The sequence below is a fragment of the Dendroctonus ponderosae genome, unplaced genomic scaffold (assembly GCF_020466585.1).
Source record: "Dendroctonus ponderosae isolate FM_Combo_2020 unplaced genomic scaffold, Dpon_F_20191213v2 Dpon_F_20191213_2, whole genome shotgun sequence".
In the NCBI taxonomy this organism is placed as follows: Eukaryota; Metazoa; Arthropoda; class Insecta; order Coleoptera; family Curculionidae; genus Dendroctonus; species Dendroctonus ponderosae.
The window spans coordinates 8,292,665-8,312,193 of NW_026018165.1; the positions used below are offsets into that span (position 1 = coordinate 8,292,665).

Below are 19,529 nucleotides of genomic sequence, written 5' to 3' on the forward strand. Positions count from 1 at the left end.
ATCTCCTTCACCTTAGCGCTTTGTCTTAAAATCATTTTATGAAGCTCAGAGTTGAGCTCTAGTTCTGAGCTCTTAATATGTATTCCTTAAAATAACTGATGAAAAAGTAATTAGTATAAGGTGACCTAAAATTAATTTACCGACCGCCAATACTAGACTGTGACAAAAATAAGTCGAAAATCACTAATGTGAAAACTTCAAAAAGTTAAATGGTAATAAAATAACCAAGTCATCTTTGATGAAAGACCGAAAGCAACATTTTGTGTATCAACTGAGATTAAAAATATTTCAATTTCAACTATATCAACGTAAACAATTAAGTTTCGTACTTAAAAAGCCCAGCAGGTATAACAATCAAGAAATTATTCATTGAAGATATACTTCTGGAAATTGGAGTAGTTCAACGCACTGCGTAACTTCTTCCGAATGGATAAATAAGTAATTCTTAACACGGGTCCGATTTGGATCATTGAAAATTCGTTCTAAAGCGAGTGATTTTGTCTAAAAATCATATTTTACAAACTTGAAAGTCATAAGAGTTTGGAGGTCAAAAAGCCGATTTTTCAAGACAAATGTTATCAATGTTTTCTTTGTCGATTTAAGGTTGCATTTTTTAAAATAGCTTTATGTATCTAGAAAATTTCTGTTTAACTATTAATATCGGGCCAATTTGGAAATTTGTTGAAAAACGTACGATTTTCTATAAAACCTGTATATCGGAGAATTGCAATCGGTTGAAAAACTTGGAAGTTATCATGATTTGAAGGCCGAAAAGACGATTTCCCGAACAAAATACTTTGAATTTTTACCTCGATTACTTTATTGCTAGAATAGGACGTTCTCGACACATTCACTGTTTAAAAGATTTTTTTTTTCAAAGATCTCAAGCGCTGGTTTTTTCAGGAAACATGCTCTTTTGCTACAAGTTTTACTAAAATGTATTTTAGGAGCAAGTATTTAGTCCATTTGGCTTAAAAAGTATTTTGCAATTTTTCTTTTTGGAAATTTTGCGATTTTTGATAATCGCAAATGTGCAAATTGGCAACTGCTGGCATACCTTCATTCTTTCGCCCGTAACGTCCTTAAATGCTAAGATATTTCAAAATTTTCAAAACCCCCAAAAAGCCCGAATTAGTAGCTATAAAGACTTCCAGGAAGAGATTCTTCCAGCCTCATATTGGATAGCTGCAACCATAAGGGAGTAAAACGAGTTCGAACTAAGAGTGTGCAACCTTTTGAAAAAATAAATGTGTGAGAAATTAATATTAGTTGAAAAAGTTCACATTTATGAAGACCCGAATAGACGATTTTCCAAGTAGAACATTCTCAGTCAAAAATTTTCCACTTTATTTAAGGCCGAGTAGCCGAACAGAGGCTCCTTTTTGTAATTGTGGTTTTGCTCTAAGTGTCTTTCTTTGTGTGTACATAATAAATCAAGTAATATTAAATTGCAGCTAAATATCTCGAAAGAGGATCATCCCAAAATTCAATCGAATAATTCTGTTTGTCAGAATTGGCCGTCGGCTCTAAATTGTATTTCTTTCAAATACTGTTGATTACAATCCGTTAGAATTAAGGACAAAATCCGTCAATAATTAAATTGATTTGATTGACTTGAAAGCTGGATATACTTAAGAAAATAGATACTTAATAAAAAACGAAAAACTTTGAGACAAATATAGAATAAATTTATTTCTAAAAGGAGAATATTAAATAGACAGTCAATAAAAGAAAAACATAACTATGATGATGTATTGTATTGTTGTGTAAACTATTGTGTATTGTTAGATTCAGGTTTTTATGGGAAACTGAGATAGACCAAATTTTAAAAAGCAAAAGATACAACTAATGGATTATAAGAATTTAGAAATTAAACCAAATTTTTTAAGTTTCTTAAGTGAAATTTTCAGAAGTCCATTGGAAATGATTGAAACCTAATGAGTTTTAAGGTTCATGCAAAACTAAAAATATATGGAGAAATATACTGCAACTTCTTTCTGTTTTTAAGGTTGTCGAGTAAAACTTAAAATTTAGTGCAAGATCTGCCAGAAAAGATTAAAAGTATTTTCTAATTTTCATTCGCAACTCGAAAAGCGCAGGAGTTGTAGAAATATGTTCTTAGATTGCAACAAAAAGAAAATTCACCTCCAATCTGCAAGCTTCACAGATTCCATTCAGCAGGTAAGTTTAAAATGTTTAGTTTAATTTTAATTCAATAATTTCTGAAAGTTTGCCTGATAAATAAGGAAATCGTTTAGAGTGAAGCTATAAGTCGTTAAATGTTTTAAAAGACAAAACTAAAATAGCCATAACTACTAAACATTTTGAAAATGGGACGCCAGCTGTTTCTCCTCCACCGCTACCACCTCCTGCATCAATGCCTTTTTTGCTTTCATCCACTCCATTTCCATCTCCTCCCGACCCAGTTATATTCCCTTCTAGAGAAATGATTTTCAATAAAATATTATAGCGCAATTCGGTCAGATATTAGTCTGCAACTTACTAGAATTGAAGATATGCGTGTTACACGCTGAAGACTCACAAACTTTACAAGATACGCGCGAAACGTTCGTACCAGGGTTGCTGTTGCAATACGAGTTGTTTGCATTAGTAGATGGATAAAACGAACAGCCGCGGCGTATGCCTGTTCTATTATACGAAGATCCCTGATTAGTTGCGTCTGAAAATATCCTCTTCATTATCTCAAAAAGTGACCGCATGTCACTTACTGCTGTAGTTTAGAAATGTTGAAAAACAACTGATCCTCCAATTGTAACCGTTTGGTACGGAGCAATTCAAAAGGCCTACATTCTTTAGAGGTTTAGCACAAGCCGAAGATGAGTGAGTAGTTGGATCGCATTGATAACATTGTAACCACGAAGTGGTGTTTTTCCCGGATTCAGCTACTCCTATAAATAATAAGACAATTTAAAATGCAACCTCTTTTGAATTTGCATATAACTCGTTGAAACAACGCTATTTTAATTTTGGAAATCCAAGATCAATGTTTTGAGATGATCAAATCTAATGGTCAAGTGATATCTATTATTAAGTATTAAATATTTTTAAGTCCAATGCTTTAAAAAGAACACATTTCTTTTTTTTTAATTTGAAACCTTGCTTTCATTACATTTTCAAATTTTACATATTTCTAGAGAACTTCACAAAAACCGTTTTATCAGAGAATGTTATTAATTAATGTATCGGTCACATAAACCATAAGTTAGTTAAAAATGAATAAAGAGTTAATTAGAAGGAATTTTTTTTAACGCTGATAATTTAAATCGTTATAGCAAAGCATTTTATTTTGAAAATATAGCGCAGTTCAAGCAGACTTAATGACGAATGTTTCTTACCTCCCAAGCCAAAGACAAAAATATAAAGCACAAATTTATCCATTGGTCCACATCAACACCGATCAAGTTAATAAAAAACAATTTGACTATAATATATATATTTGCAATATGTCTAACAGCATCTTTGCCAGATTATCTGATAAATGTGTAAACGAAATAGGCCAGAACATTTCCATAGACACACTAATATACTGTATCTCTGCTATAAATGTATTATAGCATTATTTTGTAAACACCATTTGCAAACTATAAATAACAAGGTTTGTAATTTACCTTCATGACTGGTAAATTTTCTTTTTAATTTCATTGATATTCTTATTTATGGTTCTGTTTATTTCCAGTCAAAACTGCAAGGGGAATTAAATTATTTTATCCGCTCACAATTGCTAAAGTATAACAAATTAATACCATTAACTAATTTTATATTTACAAGAAAAACTTTAGGTCTATTTAATATTTCCAACGATTCTCCGTGTCAGAGGAGTGGTCCTTCTTCATTATTGATAGTCACTTGATTTTAATACATTTGTGCGGTTTTTTAAAATTCGACTTTCAACCTCGAGCTTGTTCCTTACTAAATATTTGATAATTTTACGATTAGCAAGGTACTTCTTTAGCTTCTACTTAAATGAGAACATTTTAATTATTAAATAAATAATCTTTTCTTCCTCGAATTTGAATCTTCGAATTCAAATACATTTGTATATTACTATTAATAAGACATGGCAAATAAAGAACAAAATCTAGTCAATTGATTGTGCTTTCGCTTGAACTAACGTCTAATAATTTCGCTCCAAGTAAAAACCAAGATAAGAGCATACAACAATCTTAAAAGTGCCTGGCAAGCAACGGTGGGTAGTTTCTAAATGTGAAATCATTTTCAAAATCATGCTTGTAAATCGTCCAAATGATGCCAAAAGCCACTAAATATTATAGAAGAATGCCGAAAAAAACACTAAATACGAAAAGGGACGTAAACATTCAATGTTTATTTTAAATTCCCAGGATCTGTGGTAGTATTTGTTGCCATTGAGCTTTTGAACTATTCGCAAGAATAGTGAGTGCATATTGCTGGTAAGTAAGTAAATACGATTAACACTTAAAATAAGGGGCTAAACCTCTACTACAAGTTAAGAACGTTTTAAGCAGACATCGATTTTTAGGAACAATGTGTCGAAATCGTTGTGAAATTTGTCGGAAAAAGTTGTCCACATATCAGCGATTAATATGGCATTATGTTAGTGATCATTCTAAATTTCAATTGGCACGAGAAATTCTTAAATTAAGTATATCTAATATTATGCCTAAAAGTTTGGGCAAGAGGAGGAAACTTGTTACATCGAATCCATGTCTACAATCCGGTAAAATCGAAACTCTTTTTTCTAATGACAGTGTGCAAATCTTATATCAAAATAACGACATTATTATAAGAGATGATAAAAGTACAATTGATATGGAATTTTCATTCGATGAGATCTCCGATGATAGCAGAGAAGTTTGTATCACAGAGCCAAAGTTTGATAAACAATTTATTGTTAATAAGCAAGATAAGTTAAACAATAATAAAATTGCGAAGAAGCGACTGGAAAGTGTTACTGTAACAACGATTGAAAACGCCACAAATCCAGCATCGTCAAGCAGCACGTCTTCTGAAGACAGTCCGAAGACATTTTCATTCAAGCAGCGGATCAAAAGAAAACGAGACACAAGAGATAAAGGAAGACATTACAAAGTTAATATAACTCGTTCGAAGAATTGCGGATTTTTGGATGAGACTTCCGGTAAATATTTTTCTTTACTTAATCGACTTTGAACCCAAGTCGTATTAAACTAATTGACTTAAAATGGTCAGGTAAAACACATCTTTTAAACTAAAAATAATGTTGTTTAGTTACCAAAAACTCACTATTTACAATTGTTCAAAGTGTACTGCCTAATACTATACTATAAATAATAACAAATGCTTCCAAGAATTTTACAACAATTTTTGGACAATTTTTTATGTCGCAATCATCTGCGATTTTTCATAGAAAATAAGCCAGATTTTTCAAATATGTTGATCCAAGTGGCAATTCTGTGGAACCACGATTTTCAATCCTAAATCTTCCTTTTCCTCGAAAAGAATCTTCTCTAATCCATTGATTTTGCAATTATTTAATAACAACAAATTCAATTTTTAAGGAAAATATTTTGAATGCCACTGTAAAGGAACTACCGAAGATCCGTTTGAGAGTACCAAAATGAAATCAGAATCAGATACAGAGTCCGCATCCGAAACAGGGAAGATGAGCTATTTCAATGATGCAAAAGTATTTTGCCGTAATTGCGGAAATGACTACATGGAAGAAAGTTTGCTTTCACAACATGCAAAAGTTCATGAAAACCAATGCAGGTGAGATACAAAAGATCTTATAATTTTGATGAATTTTTTCTTTCTATTCTATTCTTTTATAACTTCGATATTTTCAAAGATCGGAATTCCATTAAAAGAACAAAGTATAAAAATGAGATACTGCTAAGAAAATTTTTCCTCCATTTTTTACAATTGTAAAAAGGGTTTTTGAATAGATTCGCAATCTACAATCTTTTATAGTCACCTTTTGAAAACCTCAAGTTTTATCTCATAAATAAAGTTTCCGAAAATGATCACTTTTTTGTGATATTTCCGGACGTAAGACGAGTAAGTGTAAAACTGAGCCTGCACTTAAATCACTAACATTATTAATTTCTAAACAAAAATTCACCCAATAGTTTATTAGGATTCATTTTATGATTTCAGACTTCAGGCATAAAACAGTATTTGAAACTAATTATCGTTTCAGAGTGTGCAACGAAATATTTCAGACTGAAGGAGCATACAAAATTCATCAATCCCACACGTTCCTAGTTTTTGTGTGCCATATTTGTAGTTATGAGTTTCCAGCCAAACACTTTCTGGAAAAACATTTGGAGGCACATTTAGAACACTCAATTTTCGAGTCAGTTATAGATATGGAACAGGTGATATATCATTTTTGGCTTTGAAAATATAAACATCTTTTAGTACAGGTTTCAACAATTATTTTATATACTATTAGTGTTTTTTGTATTTAACTTTGCATTTAAACGGTATTAGAAATAAAATGATTTAGAAAAAACGCAAATTTTTATCATTATAAAAAAATATCAAGAAATGCGCTTTCCAAATGTTTTAATGTTGAAGCTTACAACTAGGCGGAATCAAAATTATTTTTTTAACTGCAAGCTCTATATTAAAAATTAATTATTAAAATGAATGATTCGGAAAATTGGGAGACAATAGACATTCAATTATTTTTACTCTTCCACAACTCACTAAACGATCTGTTCAATTTTCTGAACAGTTCCTATGTTGTGTATTAATGTTAACATTCAAGCATTTAATCTGAGTTTCGCACAACAAAAATTGCTAATTTCCAAGGCATTTTTTTTAGGACTATAACAGAAAGCAATACACAATGCCGAGTATTTCATATGAAAGATGCATCAGTTCTATAATCACCTATCTGGAAAAGACTGATGGACCGAAATATACAAGTTCCACTAGTGGTATGTCTTCAGTGAATTGTGCAATATGCTTCACTGAAATGTCCAGATACGACTTTCATACCCATATGCAAAATGTGCATCGCATCTATGGATACAATTGAGCATTTTTAAAATTCACCTCGTACTTAGAAAGTAATCAGAGAAGTAAACTTCACGGACAATTGTTACTACTTAATAATATTGTTGAATTAATTGATATTTTTCAAGTAACGTTTTTTTTTGTGACAAAAACTGTGAGCGTAATTATTATTTTGTTAATATTCAGCTAAGCATACCTCATCATAAGTTTAATTTTATTATGAGAATTATTGTATTTTTGTTTATTTCCTTTCCATCTTTCCCAAATAATTAAGAAATAATTTTATTTTTCAGCACTTTTAACTGTAAGTATGAGACATTTAAGTATTGTAAGTTGCATATTTTCAAGGAATAAAAACACATTATTTAATCTATGTATTTATTTTGTACACAAAGTTTTGCACAATCAAAAACATTGTACAAAAATCAACAGACATATCAACTAAACAGACAAAAGGACACAAGTGAGTAGGTAATTATTATTGACAAATAAAAACAAAAGAAGTGGCAAATAAATAAAAAAGTATCAATATAATTCTAAATTCTGAAAAAGATATCATAAAGAACATAATGGCACTTTGGAAAAAACTACACATCAGGCAAAGACCTCACTCGGAAGATGGAAATACAAGAGCTAAACACAACAAATTAAATCACAGTCACCTTAGGATTCACTTAGAATGATGAATTTTAACTATACAAATATGACTGTTGTTGATTTTAATAAAGTAGAACTCACAAGCAAGAATAACAATATTTACAAAAGAAAACAACTACTTATTTTTTAATAAAAGATAAATACTTCAAGTTTATGTTATTATTTATCTATCTAACTCTAACGGTCAAGCTAAAGTCAGTCTCTCATAAACATGACCCGTTCGCACAGTTCAACCGGGGATATAGTTTATAATATTCAATTAAGTGCTCATAGAATAGAAGCTGTTAAGTGAAAAATCTCAAAAATAAACATTTATTCTAGATCAGTAATACTCTGTCGAAAAGCGAGATACTCAATGCTAAACTGCTGAGTAAATTCTAAGGAGTTCCAGCATTAAAAAAATAGTTTGCACAAACTAGGCATTGATTGGAAATCAACTTTCAAATCGTGAATAAACTTGCCAATTTTGACTGGCTTGTGCAATTTGCCTACTAGAACCCTGAAATTTTTGCCTAAATAACATTTTTCAAGTTTAAAATTGGCTTACCCTAAGACTGCTTCTTTTCTTTATCCTCTTTGTTCACCTTCTTTTTTATTTTCTTTTTTTCTTTCTTCTCGCCATCTTTTACTTCAGGTTTTGATTGGGCCTCATTTGATTCCTTAGGCTCTTCAGTGACCTTTAATGGCTCGGCGTTGGACTGAGGTTCGGCATCAGCAGCCTTTTGAGGTTCTTCACTCACTTCCTTTTCTTCAACAACTTCTTCAGCTTTTGCCACATTGTCATTCGCACTTTTGGAATCATCGGCTGCTTCGGCACTTTTTGGCTCAGCTTCCTCTGACGCTGCAGCCACTTCCATAGGTTCGATTTGTGCAGGCGGTGAAGACATTTCCATGGCATTAACTTCTTGAGTACTCCCATCTGCATCCACTTTTTCTTCTTCTGGAGCTGGTTCCACCTCCATTTTTTCTTCTTTAGGTGCCACATTAGCTGCTGCTTTAGCCTCCAGAAGACTTATGGTCCTCTCTATGCTTTTAATTGCTTCTTTCCTGGCACTTCTTATGGTGTCCTGGCCTTGAGTTTCTACATTGTCTAATTTCAGCAAGTTTCTAGTCAACATCTCATCTAAGTAAAGGTAGTTTTTGTCTCTTGGTGCTCCATTAAATGCCTCAACCTGCCTCAAAAGAGTAGCTACGTCTTTTTGGATGGCTTGGATCTGTTCGATGGGAGTTTGAGGTTGCTTCTGAGGCTGTGGTTTAGGCGCTGGAGGCGCCTCAGCAGGCCGCGGCTCTTGGGGTTTAGGCACTTGTGGAGCTGGCTCTTGCTTCGGCGGTTGCTGCTGTTGTTGCTGTGTCGTCGGGTGCTGTTGATGCGATTGCTGAGGAGCCTGTGGCCTAGCGCCGGCAAATCTGCTAGGGCTTTCACTTCGTCTGAATCCGAATTCTTCTTCAGGGAAACCTCCAAAAGAGTGCGGCCAGTCGTTGGCAAACCTATGAGGCTCCCTGTGCACAAACTGAGTAAACGCTTCTGGTCGTCGTCCGAATATAGTCTCGGGAGATCTGGGACTGTCGTTGAAAACACGCTCTGGTTGAGGCTGTTGCTGATGGTGCGACTGTGGTGCGGATGCAGTTGATCCGGCGAAGGTCTTGGGCAAAACTGGAACATCGCGTCCTTCAACATGTATAGGAATCACCCTCTCAGTGCTACCGCTTCCCGCCTGGCTTTTAGCCCCTCCAGATGGAGGCCCATTGTTTTCTTGGTTCATACCCATGGGGATGTTTACCGAGGACGTAAAACGCTTGTTTTCTGGGGGTGCAGACATAGACCGCTGTCCGCGCTCATTCAGGGCTTCGTCGGGAGGTTGATGCTGTGCGAGATCACAGGTGTTACTTTGCTGAATTGGACGTCCTAATGACAAACGCTATTTCAGATCCCACTCCGAAAAAAACAAACAGTCACAATATTACCTCTTGTTTGTCCAGCTTCAGATTTATGCTCCTGGGGCGTATCTGCTGTCTGTTCTTGGGGTTCTTCTGGAGATTCAGACTCTTCAGTTTGAGTTCCTTGACTCACCGACTGACTGGGTTGAGTTTGGTATACCGGATGTTGATTATCCTGTTGCTGCTGATTGAAATGAGGCTGGTACTGTTGGCTATATTGAGGGGGGTATTGTTGGTAAGTGGACGGAGAGGTTTGCGTAGCGCTCTGTTGCTGAGGTGCCGATTGTGCCTGATTATGTGGGGGTGTATGAGGCTGTTGGTTTTGGAAATTCTCAAAATACTCGGGATATGCTTCGTAGTATCGTTGTGGCTCCCTTTCAAAATCGTCCCTGCAAGTTACAACACACTATAAGTATACCACATGATGGTAGGATGGGAAATAACTACCGATCGAAAGGAAATCCGAATCGCTCAAATCTGCCACTAGAAAATGGTCGTTCGAATCTTCTCCGTAAAAATTCGTCCTGATCTGGGTCACCACCCGCTCTATTCGATCTTCTGGGAAAACCTTGTAGATGCTGGGCAAATTCAGGGTGCCGTTGGGCAATGTCTTCGAGAGGGTCTCGTGTGCGACGGCTAGAACTGTCGAACGGGAAACCAGTCTAAAATAATAACAAATTATTTAAACATTTGAATGGACTGGAATACGTGAATCGCCTAATAAAAAAACACACTGAAAAAATAATTAGTCTTATTTATGCGAAACAAAAAGTTGAAAACACACATTAGGTTGTATCTTATCTGGTATAGATAGATTATGCTGCTAGATATGATGCTCGCGGGTAATAGTTTGAATTTTGAAATAGTATGCACATTCGAAGAGCAGAAATATCTTACGGATTATGACATAAATATTGTTTAGCAAATATGAGACTATTTGCTTGAAAATACATAGCTTTATCGTCATGCTTTTGCAGCAAAGCAACCATTTTTCAGGCGAGATCGTCATCGCCGTTGTTCCTTCGATTTGAGTCGTTCTCAAACAATTACGCTTTTCAATCACTCAAGCAGTCAATACATTCTATATTTTTAGTAATTTTTATAAAACTTATATATTTACGCTAAAACAGCGTTTTCCTCCTAATTGATTTGGTGAACAATTATATATATTTAATAATTTGAAACTTTCCTTGGCGTAATATATAACTATGTTTTAACACTTTAGGTTCGGTATAGCTTCTAGTTAATATGGCAAAACAAAATAAAATTTAAACTTGAAGTAGAAACAAAATTAAAAAATTCGATGAAAATAAAAAATTATTTTGGTAAAATTTAATTACTTACACAATGGTATTCATTAAAATCCATGGGCTCAAAATCGTTCTTGCAGCCTTTGCTAGGATCCACTACCACCGGTATGTCCCTTCTTAATGTCTCAACCGACATAATTTCACACAAAAATTAAACTTAAACTCGCAAAACCAAATGAAAAAATTCACTTTTAAAAATTTCAAAAATCGCGCCTTCAAACGAATCACAGCTTGTTGTTTTACTTCATCAGTTCTGAACGTGGGCCATTAGCTAGTCGATGTTTTATACTTCCACTGCCTACGCTTGGAAGCTTCTGGGAGAATCGATGCTTATCGCGAATGCTACGAGAAACGTTCTAGGTTTGAGCTGAATTTAGAAAAAGAGCGACTATTGTAGCTGTAAGGAACCGACAATAATGGATATATATAAAACACACCGAAACGTAACGCGTTACACGAAGTTGAAAACATGTTCCATAGGCGGGCATTCGAGGATTTTCTCGAATAAACCATCTTTATAAGGCAGAGGAATATCCGATCTTTTTTCGTTCGAAAGCAAAAAAACACATTTACGATCGCTGTTTACTCAATGTGTTTATTTAACGTGGCAATTTTTCAACAGTCGATAATTTAAAAACTCAGCTTTTTCTAGGTACTAATATAAAACGCGTTTTTTTATTTTAATAGTAATCCATATTAAAAATACATTATACCATTGGTCATCCACACGCAGTCTATGAAGAAGTTCTCCACTCATAAAGCAAAATGTTGTCATTCTATTTGGAATTTTTTTTAAGGTGATTATTGATTCAATTGTTTGTCAAGATATTTGTACATACAAACTTGTTTAGAAGCTGCAACATTAAATGGCACCAAAAATATTAATAAGACTAACTATAATAGACTGCAAAATTTACCACTATGAAGAGTTTAGAGATTTTTGCGACTTTTGCAACTATCGCATAAACAAGTTACATTTTAAATCACTGCAACCCTTACAAATAAGGCGTGATGTACTCAAAACAAGTTTGGCAAAATCATTGCTTAATGCCCACATACTTTCTAAGAAAATGTTCGTAGGTATATCAGAAATGGTCAATAGTTTTAGCGGTCGGTGTGCCATTTTAACCCACACTTTTCACGCTGTGGTCCAAGCCATTTTTTGCATATATTGGGTGCGGTTGTGCAGATCGGAGGTATTCAGTCAAATTTTGTAATATTCTATTATACAGTACTACATATATAGTAACACCTGAGGGTTGGATAGTTATTTTATTTATGGATCAGATTTTAAGAGTTAAAGTTTGCAGGTAATTCCAAGCCCATGTCTCCTCGAAGGAGTAAGAGATTGGTAAGTACCTAATAAAACAAATTTTTTATTCGATTTTTCCACAAGGCGATTTAATGCAGCGTTCTTATTTTTAGAAAGTAACTCAAAAATTATTTTGAAAACAGCATATTTTAACTATACTGGCCTTCAACTGTCCTTCAAATTTCTCCCTGTAAGGACATGCTTTAAATTTCCTCAGATTCATATTGACTTGATTAGATGGAACTTAAACCAAATTTAAACATTAATCAAATTTTATATGCTTTCGTCACTTTCTGCGTTTCCGAGTTTGCATTTTAAAATCCCTTAGCAAGAGATTACGTTTGAAGACGTTATGAAAACGTTTTAAATCGCTCTGAAACAGCCTTAGAAAGTTGTCAACAACCACCTACCGAATCCACCATCCACCTACTAGTTTTGTTTTCTATTTATCCATTTGAAGTCGATTAAGTCTTCCGCTTAAGAGATCTGACGATGATTTATTCTCGCATCTGTTTTTGGTTAGATTGGTTTTTACATTGTTTAATGAAAGAAATTAATCTTAGTTACCTTATAAGTATTTTCTTGCTTTAAACCATCTTAAACTATAAATTATAACATTAATAAAAAAAACTAAAATATTAAACTTCAACAAAGAAAATTGTACTTTAAAATGTAAACACAACACGATAACTTTTTCCTTAAATATTGCCTATTAATATCTTCAACCAAATATCAAGACGATTGTTATATTGGGTGAGCCAGTTTATAGACGTACTACAGTTTATGACAAAACATTATTGTTTAACGAAAATGTTGTACAAACATATTTATATTTTTTATTGTTATCTGATCAACATGTGCATCTAAAAATAAGATTCTCCATTCATTGGTGTGCTGTAGAAATAAACTGACTAACCTTGTTTAATCGGCACATATATATGGTGTTTTAATTAAAATGTACTACTTAGATGATTCAGAAAAACCGCGCATACTATAGAAGAAATTGAACGATACCAATCGGTTCTTTTCGAAGAAAACAGATCAAAATACATTTTCAGGAAGCCATTAAATTCGGCATTGAAGTGAAGACATTGCAATTATTGAAGTAAGAAAAATAAATTGCAATTTTATCCTGATATTTTAATATGGGCTAAATAATTGTGTATAATTAAAGTGGACCGACTAAACACACCTCCATGCAGACAACCTTATTGCAAGCGTCGCCACTACCGTATTTGGAGAAACCACTGACTGGTGGCATGGTCGGCAGGTTGATTTATATCAACGTTTTGTTATACCCCATTTGAATTGCTTCTATAAGTCACCAATCATTAATTATAGTTTCGGTTATATTTCCACATTGTGCTAGAAATAATGAACAAAACCCTTTTGATAAGAAAACATTTACATTTTAATTATCCACATGTAAACTTCACACAGCAATAAGTGAAGAGACTGCAAGATGTGTTTAGTCTGCTGGAGATGCAATCGAAAGCATATGGTTGCAAAATATTCAGTTTCGGAATTACTTTCAGAATGCATTTCTAGCATTTAAATAAAAAATGTCCTTGACTAGATGCGGTAAGAAAACGAAAATTCTAAAATGTATTCTGCTGAGTTGTCACCCATTAGATGTTACCAAATAAGGCTAATTCCCACGGTTGATAGGCAAACGTGTTTAGTCAAATTCTAATTAAATCGAATAATGTATAGCTGGTTGAAGGTCATAACATGCAAATTTTAACCATAATATGTAGTTTTGAAATATATTTTCTTCGTCCAGCTGACCCAAGTAAACCACGAAGAACATAATAAAATCAATTTCTGTATCAATCTGAAAATGTCCTTGTTGCATTAGGATTAAATATACCTACTTAACATTTGCTGAAGAAACTGAAGCAACATATGCTGTAGGAAATGCGTTATATCGTTTATTTCGCTCTGATTGGGAAAAAATGTAGCAAATAAATTAACTCGAACTTAACAATGTTATATGTACATGTAATTCTCAAAGTAAAATATTACTTAATATTCAAAAAGCTCATCTGATGAGATTTTCGCGCAATGGTTTGCTAAAAAACACTGTTGTTCTTGGACTTTACATATATGTATATAAACTGTACCTATGAAATTCAAGTACTAAATTTATCTTTGAGTCAGATTATCAATCCCTTTCCTGATGAGCCCTGGTGATGGCTTAAATATAACTGAAACGTTCACCTAAGAAAAACAAGTAACAACATTCTGAATTCTACCCCTAAGAGTATTCATTTGGTTACTTTATCTACATTTTCCAATCGTAAGCGTTTTAGGCGAAACCCATTTTTTTGGAAAACAGATTTTGTCATTTAAATGAAACGGAAAATAAACAAAGAAATAATGTACAAGCGCAGGGCCGTGTTCACAATTTAGTAAATTGCAACAAACAAACAAATGGCCGAATTATTTTCAAATTAAAACTGCAATGATAAAACTGCCTTAAAGTTGCTTGCTATAAGAAAGTGTAGTCGGCTTTGTTCCAGCTTTCACCATTGAAAGTCAAGAAATTCAATTTTTTTTTCAAATAAGTAAGTAAAGAAAATTTGTATCAAAGTGACTTTTGACGTGATTTTCACCACTTAACATATAAAATGTATATTCTCGTTATAAAATAGTGTTTTCTTTGCTCATTTTTTATTCAGACGTTTTCAAGAAAAGTTGTAAAATGTGATTATTCACATATTCAATTTCCATAAAGTTGTACAAGTTAATCGTAGGTAGATGTTCTTAGGAATACATTTTACAATTTTGTAAGAAGAACTAGCTAAAAATCTAACTAAATCTAATTTAAAAATATCATAGCAGTTTTCTTTTTCAAGAATATGTGATCAACCTTTGTTGCATTTATTTGGGGACGTCTTGTATAAACCGTAGTCTTGTGGAATAAATTGGACCTAATCTTAAAATTTAGGTTTCAAACTTGGTTTTAGGCTTGCAACTACTGTTGTAGTTTTCAGTTAATGGTTATCAAAACAATGGTTCTTCTTGGATCAATCTTGATCTGAATCATCTTGATCCAATCTTGATCTTGAAACTGACTTGAAGTGGTCATTAGAAAGTGCAGTTGGTTTTGTTTCAGGAATTCGAGAAATTTTGATTTTCATCATACTTTGATTTTCTTCCAAATGAGCCAGTAAATAAAAAGTGAATCAAAGATTCTAACGAACCATTTTTTTCTTTTAATTGTACAATCATTTTCCCTCTCAATGCACTTTGCATCCTCAACTTATTTTTGATAACACTAACTCAAACTTTATCCGTAATTACTAGCTATTGTTTACAAATCATTGCACTCAAATAACACATTTAAGAATTACAACAAACTGTAACCAAACTGTAGCCCGGTAACTATTATAGATGATCAATCTGTTGCAACGTTTGTTAGCAGATATCATTCGCTAAATATTTGCCTACTAAAAATACTTCTTACCGCACCCACTAAGTCCGTATTAAATCGTCACTTTAAAACGCTAGGCAAAAATGCGAAAGCTTGAAGTGAAAATTGAATTGTTTAATAGTTGAAACTTTCTTGAATTCAATTCCACTCTTCAACTTGCAAGTTCTTTCTTCGTCGATTGATTGAAAGCATTAAATCATGTTTCAGGCAACTACATTTTTTTCAGTCAATAACAACTATTATTGTTTTTTATTGGTTGAGTGACAAAGCAAAATCGGAACTTTAATTCCCAAAAATAAGTGGATTTGGAGTAGCTAAAAATAAACGGTCGATGTGTCATCTCGGTTTATATGCTGATTTTACTAAAATTTGGGCGATGAAATTTCTCAAAAATACGGCAAAAGCTTGCCAAGAAAAAAGACTTTTGAGGTATTTCGGGAAATTATGATGTGTTGCAATATTGTTGCTTGTTACAAAGTTTATGCCGAAATGTTTGGCGACTTAATGCGGAGTGAACCTGATGAAGCAAATCTACTCTTGTTGCATTGTAATAAATTGATATGGTTTCAATGTTCTTAAGAAAACACTGTATTTCATGTTGAGTCATCCGGCGACGTGCTACGATAATCCTTTCATTAATTTTACCAAAAAACCTTATAAAAATAAAGGTGATTTAATGTTTTTATTTACGACCGACCAGTCTCTTATTTGATCAGCATAGCATGCGTTCAAAACCGGTATTTATGTATGTGCTAATTAACTAGGTATTAAGAAAAATTACTGCTGTTGCATGAACCTGTCACTTGTTTTAATAAGAACAATAGCAGATATCGGAAAACAGTGTGTAATCTTATCTAAAGTTATATTATGATTAGTAGTGAAAACTGAGTAAATGTTGAAGCGTTAGGATTAAGCAAACCCAGTGCAAATGAAGTGAGACAGATAAAGGTTGAATAAACAAAGTCCATAAGTACAAATAAATGAGTAAATTGATGATACATAGACGGTTTGAAAATAAAGGGAAAACTTAGGAGAAACTGAAAGCTGTAGATGTTTATAAAGGTTTTACCCCTATTGTAAAATTATACTCACTAGCACTGTAGCTTTGCAGATAGGCTAAGCGACGGAGTGGTTAGAGAGATCCTGCAAACCAAAACAAAGCACACTTCACACCAGAACAACGACTACATTAGAGTGTTTTCTAAGTTAAAGGATTGATTACTTGGACTAAAATCAATTCGTAATTTAAACGCGTTTATTAGAGGTCGAAAGATGTGACCAGATCATGGTTTCTGTGAATTGCATTACATTTTTGCATATCAATTTTTAAGCAGTACATCAAAATATGAATGAATAGCCATCAATCAAACTTCTCTGGAATTGAATTTAGTCGTTAAGACAGTTAGGAAACATTAAAAAAAACAGACAAGTAATTGGGAGATAGAGGCAATTAGTTCTCAAAGAACTGCGAAAAGATTATCATGAAACTTCGCTAATGTAAAAGTCCATGAGGATATTTTAATAGATACTAGGCTGCCTTTCATTTGGCTTGGTGCCCAAATGTTAATTGAGGGATTTACTTGATATAATTCTATTATTCCTATCAATAAAAGCACTTTAAATTCTGTTCTGTGCTTAGAGTGAAGGCATGATTGAAGTGAACACTTTCATTTTCATAGTGCTTTTGTTAAACAGATACCAAACAGAGATACTTATGTGTATCGTTAGATTCAACTTAATGGTTGTTGGACGTTGGGCAACTTTCCATATGAGTTGAAGTCGAGAGATGAAAATGGGATATTTTGTATTAGCAGCAACATTTCCAGATTCTATCATCTTATGAATTCACTGAAAAGTGTGTTTAGGGAAACTAACAAGAAAACAAAACTTTTATATCAATCAGTATAGTTTGATGTGCCCTAATGCTCGAAAGTAAATTTGCTAAAAAAGATTGCCCAGGCAGGAGCACCTAAGCCTGAAAGTTGAACTGGAACATTGAAATGTGAATGTAAAATGGATTATTTTGAAATCTTGCGCGTATTTGTGTGACGAAAAGGTCTTCAATAGTGAGCATTGAAAAGTCCGTTGCTAGAAAGCATAATGTTTGAAAATTGCTCAGGATTTTTAACGAGACATTTTAAAGAAAACATTGACTAATATCGGGCCAATCTGTTCTATTTATAACCTAAAAATTCCCACCCAAGTGCCCCATAATTTTGGTCCATTTCCGATGAATAAAGCAAATGCAAACAACACCAAAACAAAAAGAAAATCCAAGCAGTTAGTGAGAAAGTGGATGTATTAACAACAGCCCTGTGGAAGGGCCATTTAAATATGTAAAAACGTCTACTTACAAAACCGCTACGACTGAAAGGCATTTTGAACGTGCAACACTGAGATTTCACTTACAAGGTGCTAACATAAAAAAACGAAAACGATTAAATGTTAATTAACCGTAGATTATACACTATTTTGCCAAAAAAATCGCAGGAATTCTTTGGAAGAACTATCTGGAACTATTCGGAGATTTCATCAATTTCGCACTCGCCGCTTTGCGTTGTCTTTTTCTTGACTGCAAATCTTTGCCGATTTTAAACGCGAAGCATGTCGGAGCTTGAATTATTCAATGCAAATGTTAATTTGCGTCAAATTGTCATTGCTGACAGTGACAATCAAGACAATATTTTCAAATAATGAGTTCGATAATGCTTAAATGAATAATTGTGGTGAATTGTGTCCAATTTACTTGCAGAAAAAATTATTTTCTATAAGCGTATTTTTCAAAATTTTAATGTTATAGGCCTAGTACTCACTGCCAACTTCATTACCATATCAAATTTCACTGCACCGTTGTCAGATTCGACCATTTTGCAAAGTTACAAAAAACAGAAAACTGAATTTTCACTCAATAAAAAGAGGCTCTAGCAATAAGTTTTTGGCGTCAAAATGGTTTATTGGACAAATGTTAATCACACACAAGCACGACTATATTGTGCTCTCAAGTAAAGCAGGAGATTGCAGAAGTCTTAAAAATAGCTTTAAATCAAAAAGTTAATCCATAACGTGCTGCAATTGCAAGTTAACTTAAGCAAACTGTCCTAATGCTGAGAATTTCTTAGAAAAACAAATTTTCCCTCACAAATGAACTGAGCGAAAAGCAATCATTGGAGTGACAATTCATATAAATAACAGACATCGACAACGCCGGCCAAATTCCATGTTGACAATCGAATTGACAATCAGCTGTTAAATTTCTTTGGCAATTTTTTTTATTTACATTAATGTCATGCGCTGAAAAAACAACATCAAACGACCCTTTTTTGTAATGCCCTTCAAAATTTGAGTGATTGAATGTGATCTTGTGGCGAAATCAGTGTGTAAAGATGTCACAGGAGAAGGTAAAAGAATTTTATGCCAACGATATCGTGTATAGATTTGATAAGAGCAAGAAAATCATATTTGGGGTTGTGTTGGACTCCTATGAGGCTTCCAATGATGATACAGATGATGTTAATTCGTTACAAAAGGGCCAAATCAGAGTCTCGTGGAGTAACACTTCTAGGGAGCAAATTTGGCGTCAAAGTAAGGTTAGTATATGGATGGTTCGTACCCCTCCAACCACTCCAGCCGTACATAGTTTCTTGGTAAATCTATCTACTTGATCTTGTGTGAATAACATATAAACCCTTTAACAGAATGAACTTAGATGACATTAAATAATAGTAGATGTGACTACAACCAGTTTCGTCTTTTCGGAAGGGGCAATTAGCCTCCAATTTCTGCTGCATATTCGGGGAAGCATTGGACATTACTTTTGTATTTATCCGCCTATTTGCTTTGTTTTAGTGCCCGGTAATTCTATTATTAGTTACTA

General features: G+C 33.5%; 4 protein-coding genes across 6 annotated transcripts in view; 2 read left to right on the forward strand and 2 right to left on the reverse strand.

The window, feature by feature from the left end:
* Positions 1-1,738: 1,738 nt before the first annotated feature.
* LOC109546530 lies at positions 1,739-3,835 on the reverse strand. The gene is made up of 4 exons (XM_019917521.2): positions 3,357-3,835; positions 2,730-2,909; positions 2,504-2,680; positions 1,739-2,438 (listed from the first exon to the last, which is right to left on the reverse strand). The coding sequence occupies exons 1-4, from the start codon at positions 3,397-3,399 to the stop codon at positions 2,266-2,268; spliced, it is 573 nt and encodes a 190-aa protein (XP_019773080.2). The 5' UTR covers positions 3,400-3,835; the 3' UTR covers positions 1,739-2,265.
* Positions 3,836-4,524: 689 nt separating this feature from the next.
* LOC109546529 (zinc finger and BTB domain-containing protein 24-like) lies at positions 4,525-7,371 on the forward strand. The gene is made up of 4 exons (XM_019917517.2): positions 4,525-5,137; positions 5,538-5,748; positions 6,179-6,356; positions 6,809-7,371. The coding sequence occupies exons 1-4, from the start codon at positions 4,525-4,527 to the stop codon at positions 7,022-7,024; spliced, it is 1,218 nt and encodes a 405-aa protein (XP_019773076.2). The 3' UTR covers positions 7,025-7,371.
* Positions 7,367-18,229, reverse strand: LOC109546528 (BAG domain-containing protein Samui). 2 transcript variants are annotated; one of them, XM_019917516.2, is made up of 4 exons: positions 18,010-18,229; positions 10,045-10,259; positions 9,625-9,986; positions 7,367-9,565 (listed from the first exon to the last, which is right to left on the reverse strand). In XM_019917516.2, exons 1-4 carry the CDS (start codon positions 18,031-18,033, stop codon positions 8,208-8,210), a joined length of 1,959 nt encoding a protein of 652 aa, XP_019773075.1. In that variant the 5' UTR covers positions 18,034-18,229; the 3' UTR covers positions 7,367-8,207. The 2 variants fall into 2 exon arrangements, with proteins under 2 accessions (XP_019773075.1, XP_019773074.1); XM_019917515.2 differs by lacking the exon at positions 18,010-18,229 and adding an exon at positions 10,942-11,239.
* LOC109546527 ((E3-independent) E2 ubiquitin-conjugating enzyme UBE2O) overlaps positions 12,217-19,529 on the forward strand; it is a 17,069-nt gene continuing 9,756 nt past the window's right edge. Inside the window, exon 1 of one of the 2 annotated variants that reach the window (XM_019917514.2) lies at positions 12,217-12,258. In XM_019917514.2, coding sequence (XP_019773073.2) covers positions 12,232-12,258 — 27 coding nt within the window. In that variant the 5' untranslated portion in view covers positions 12,217-12,231. Of the gene's footprint in view, positions 12,259-18,858; positions 19,243-19,529 lie in introns of those variants that run through there. The other variant, XM_019917513.2, reaches the window with a different exon arrangement.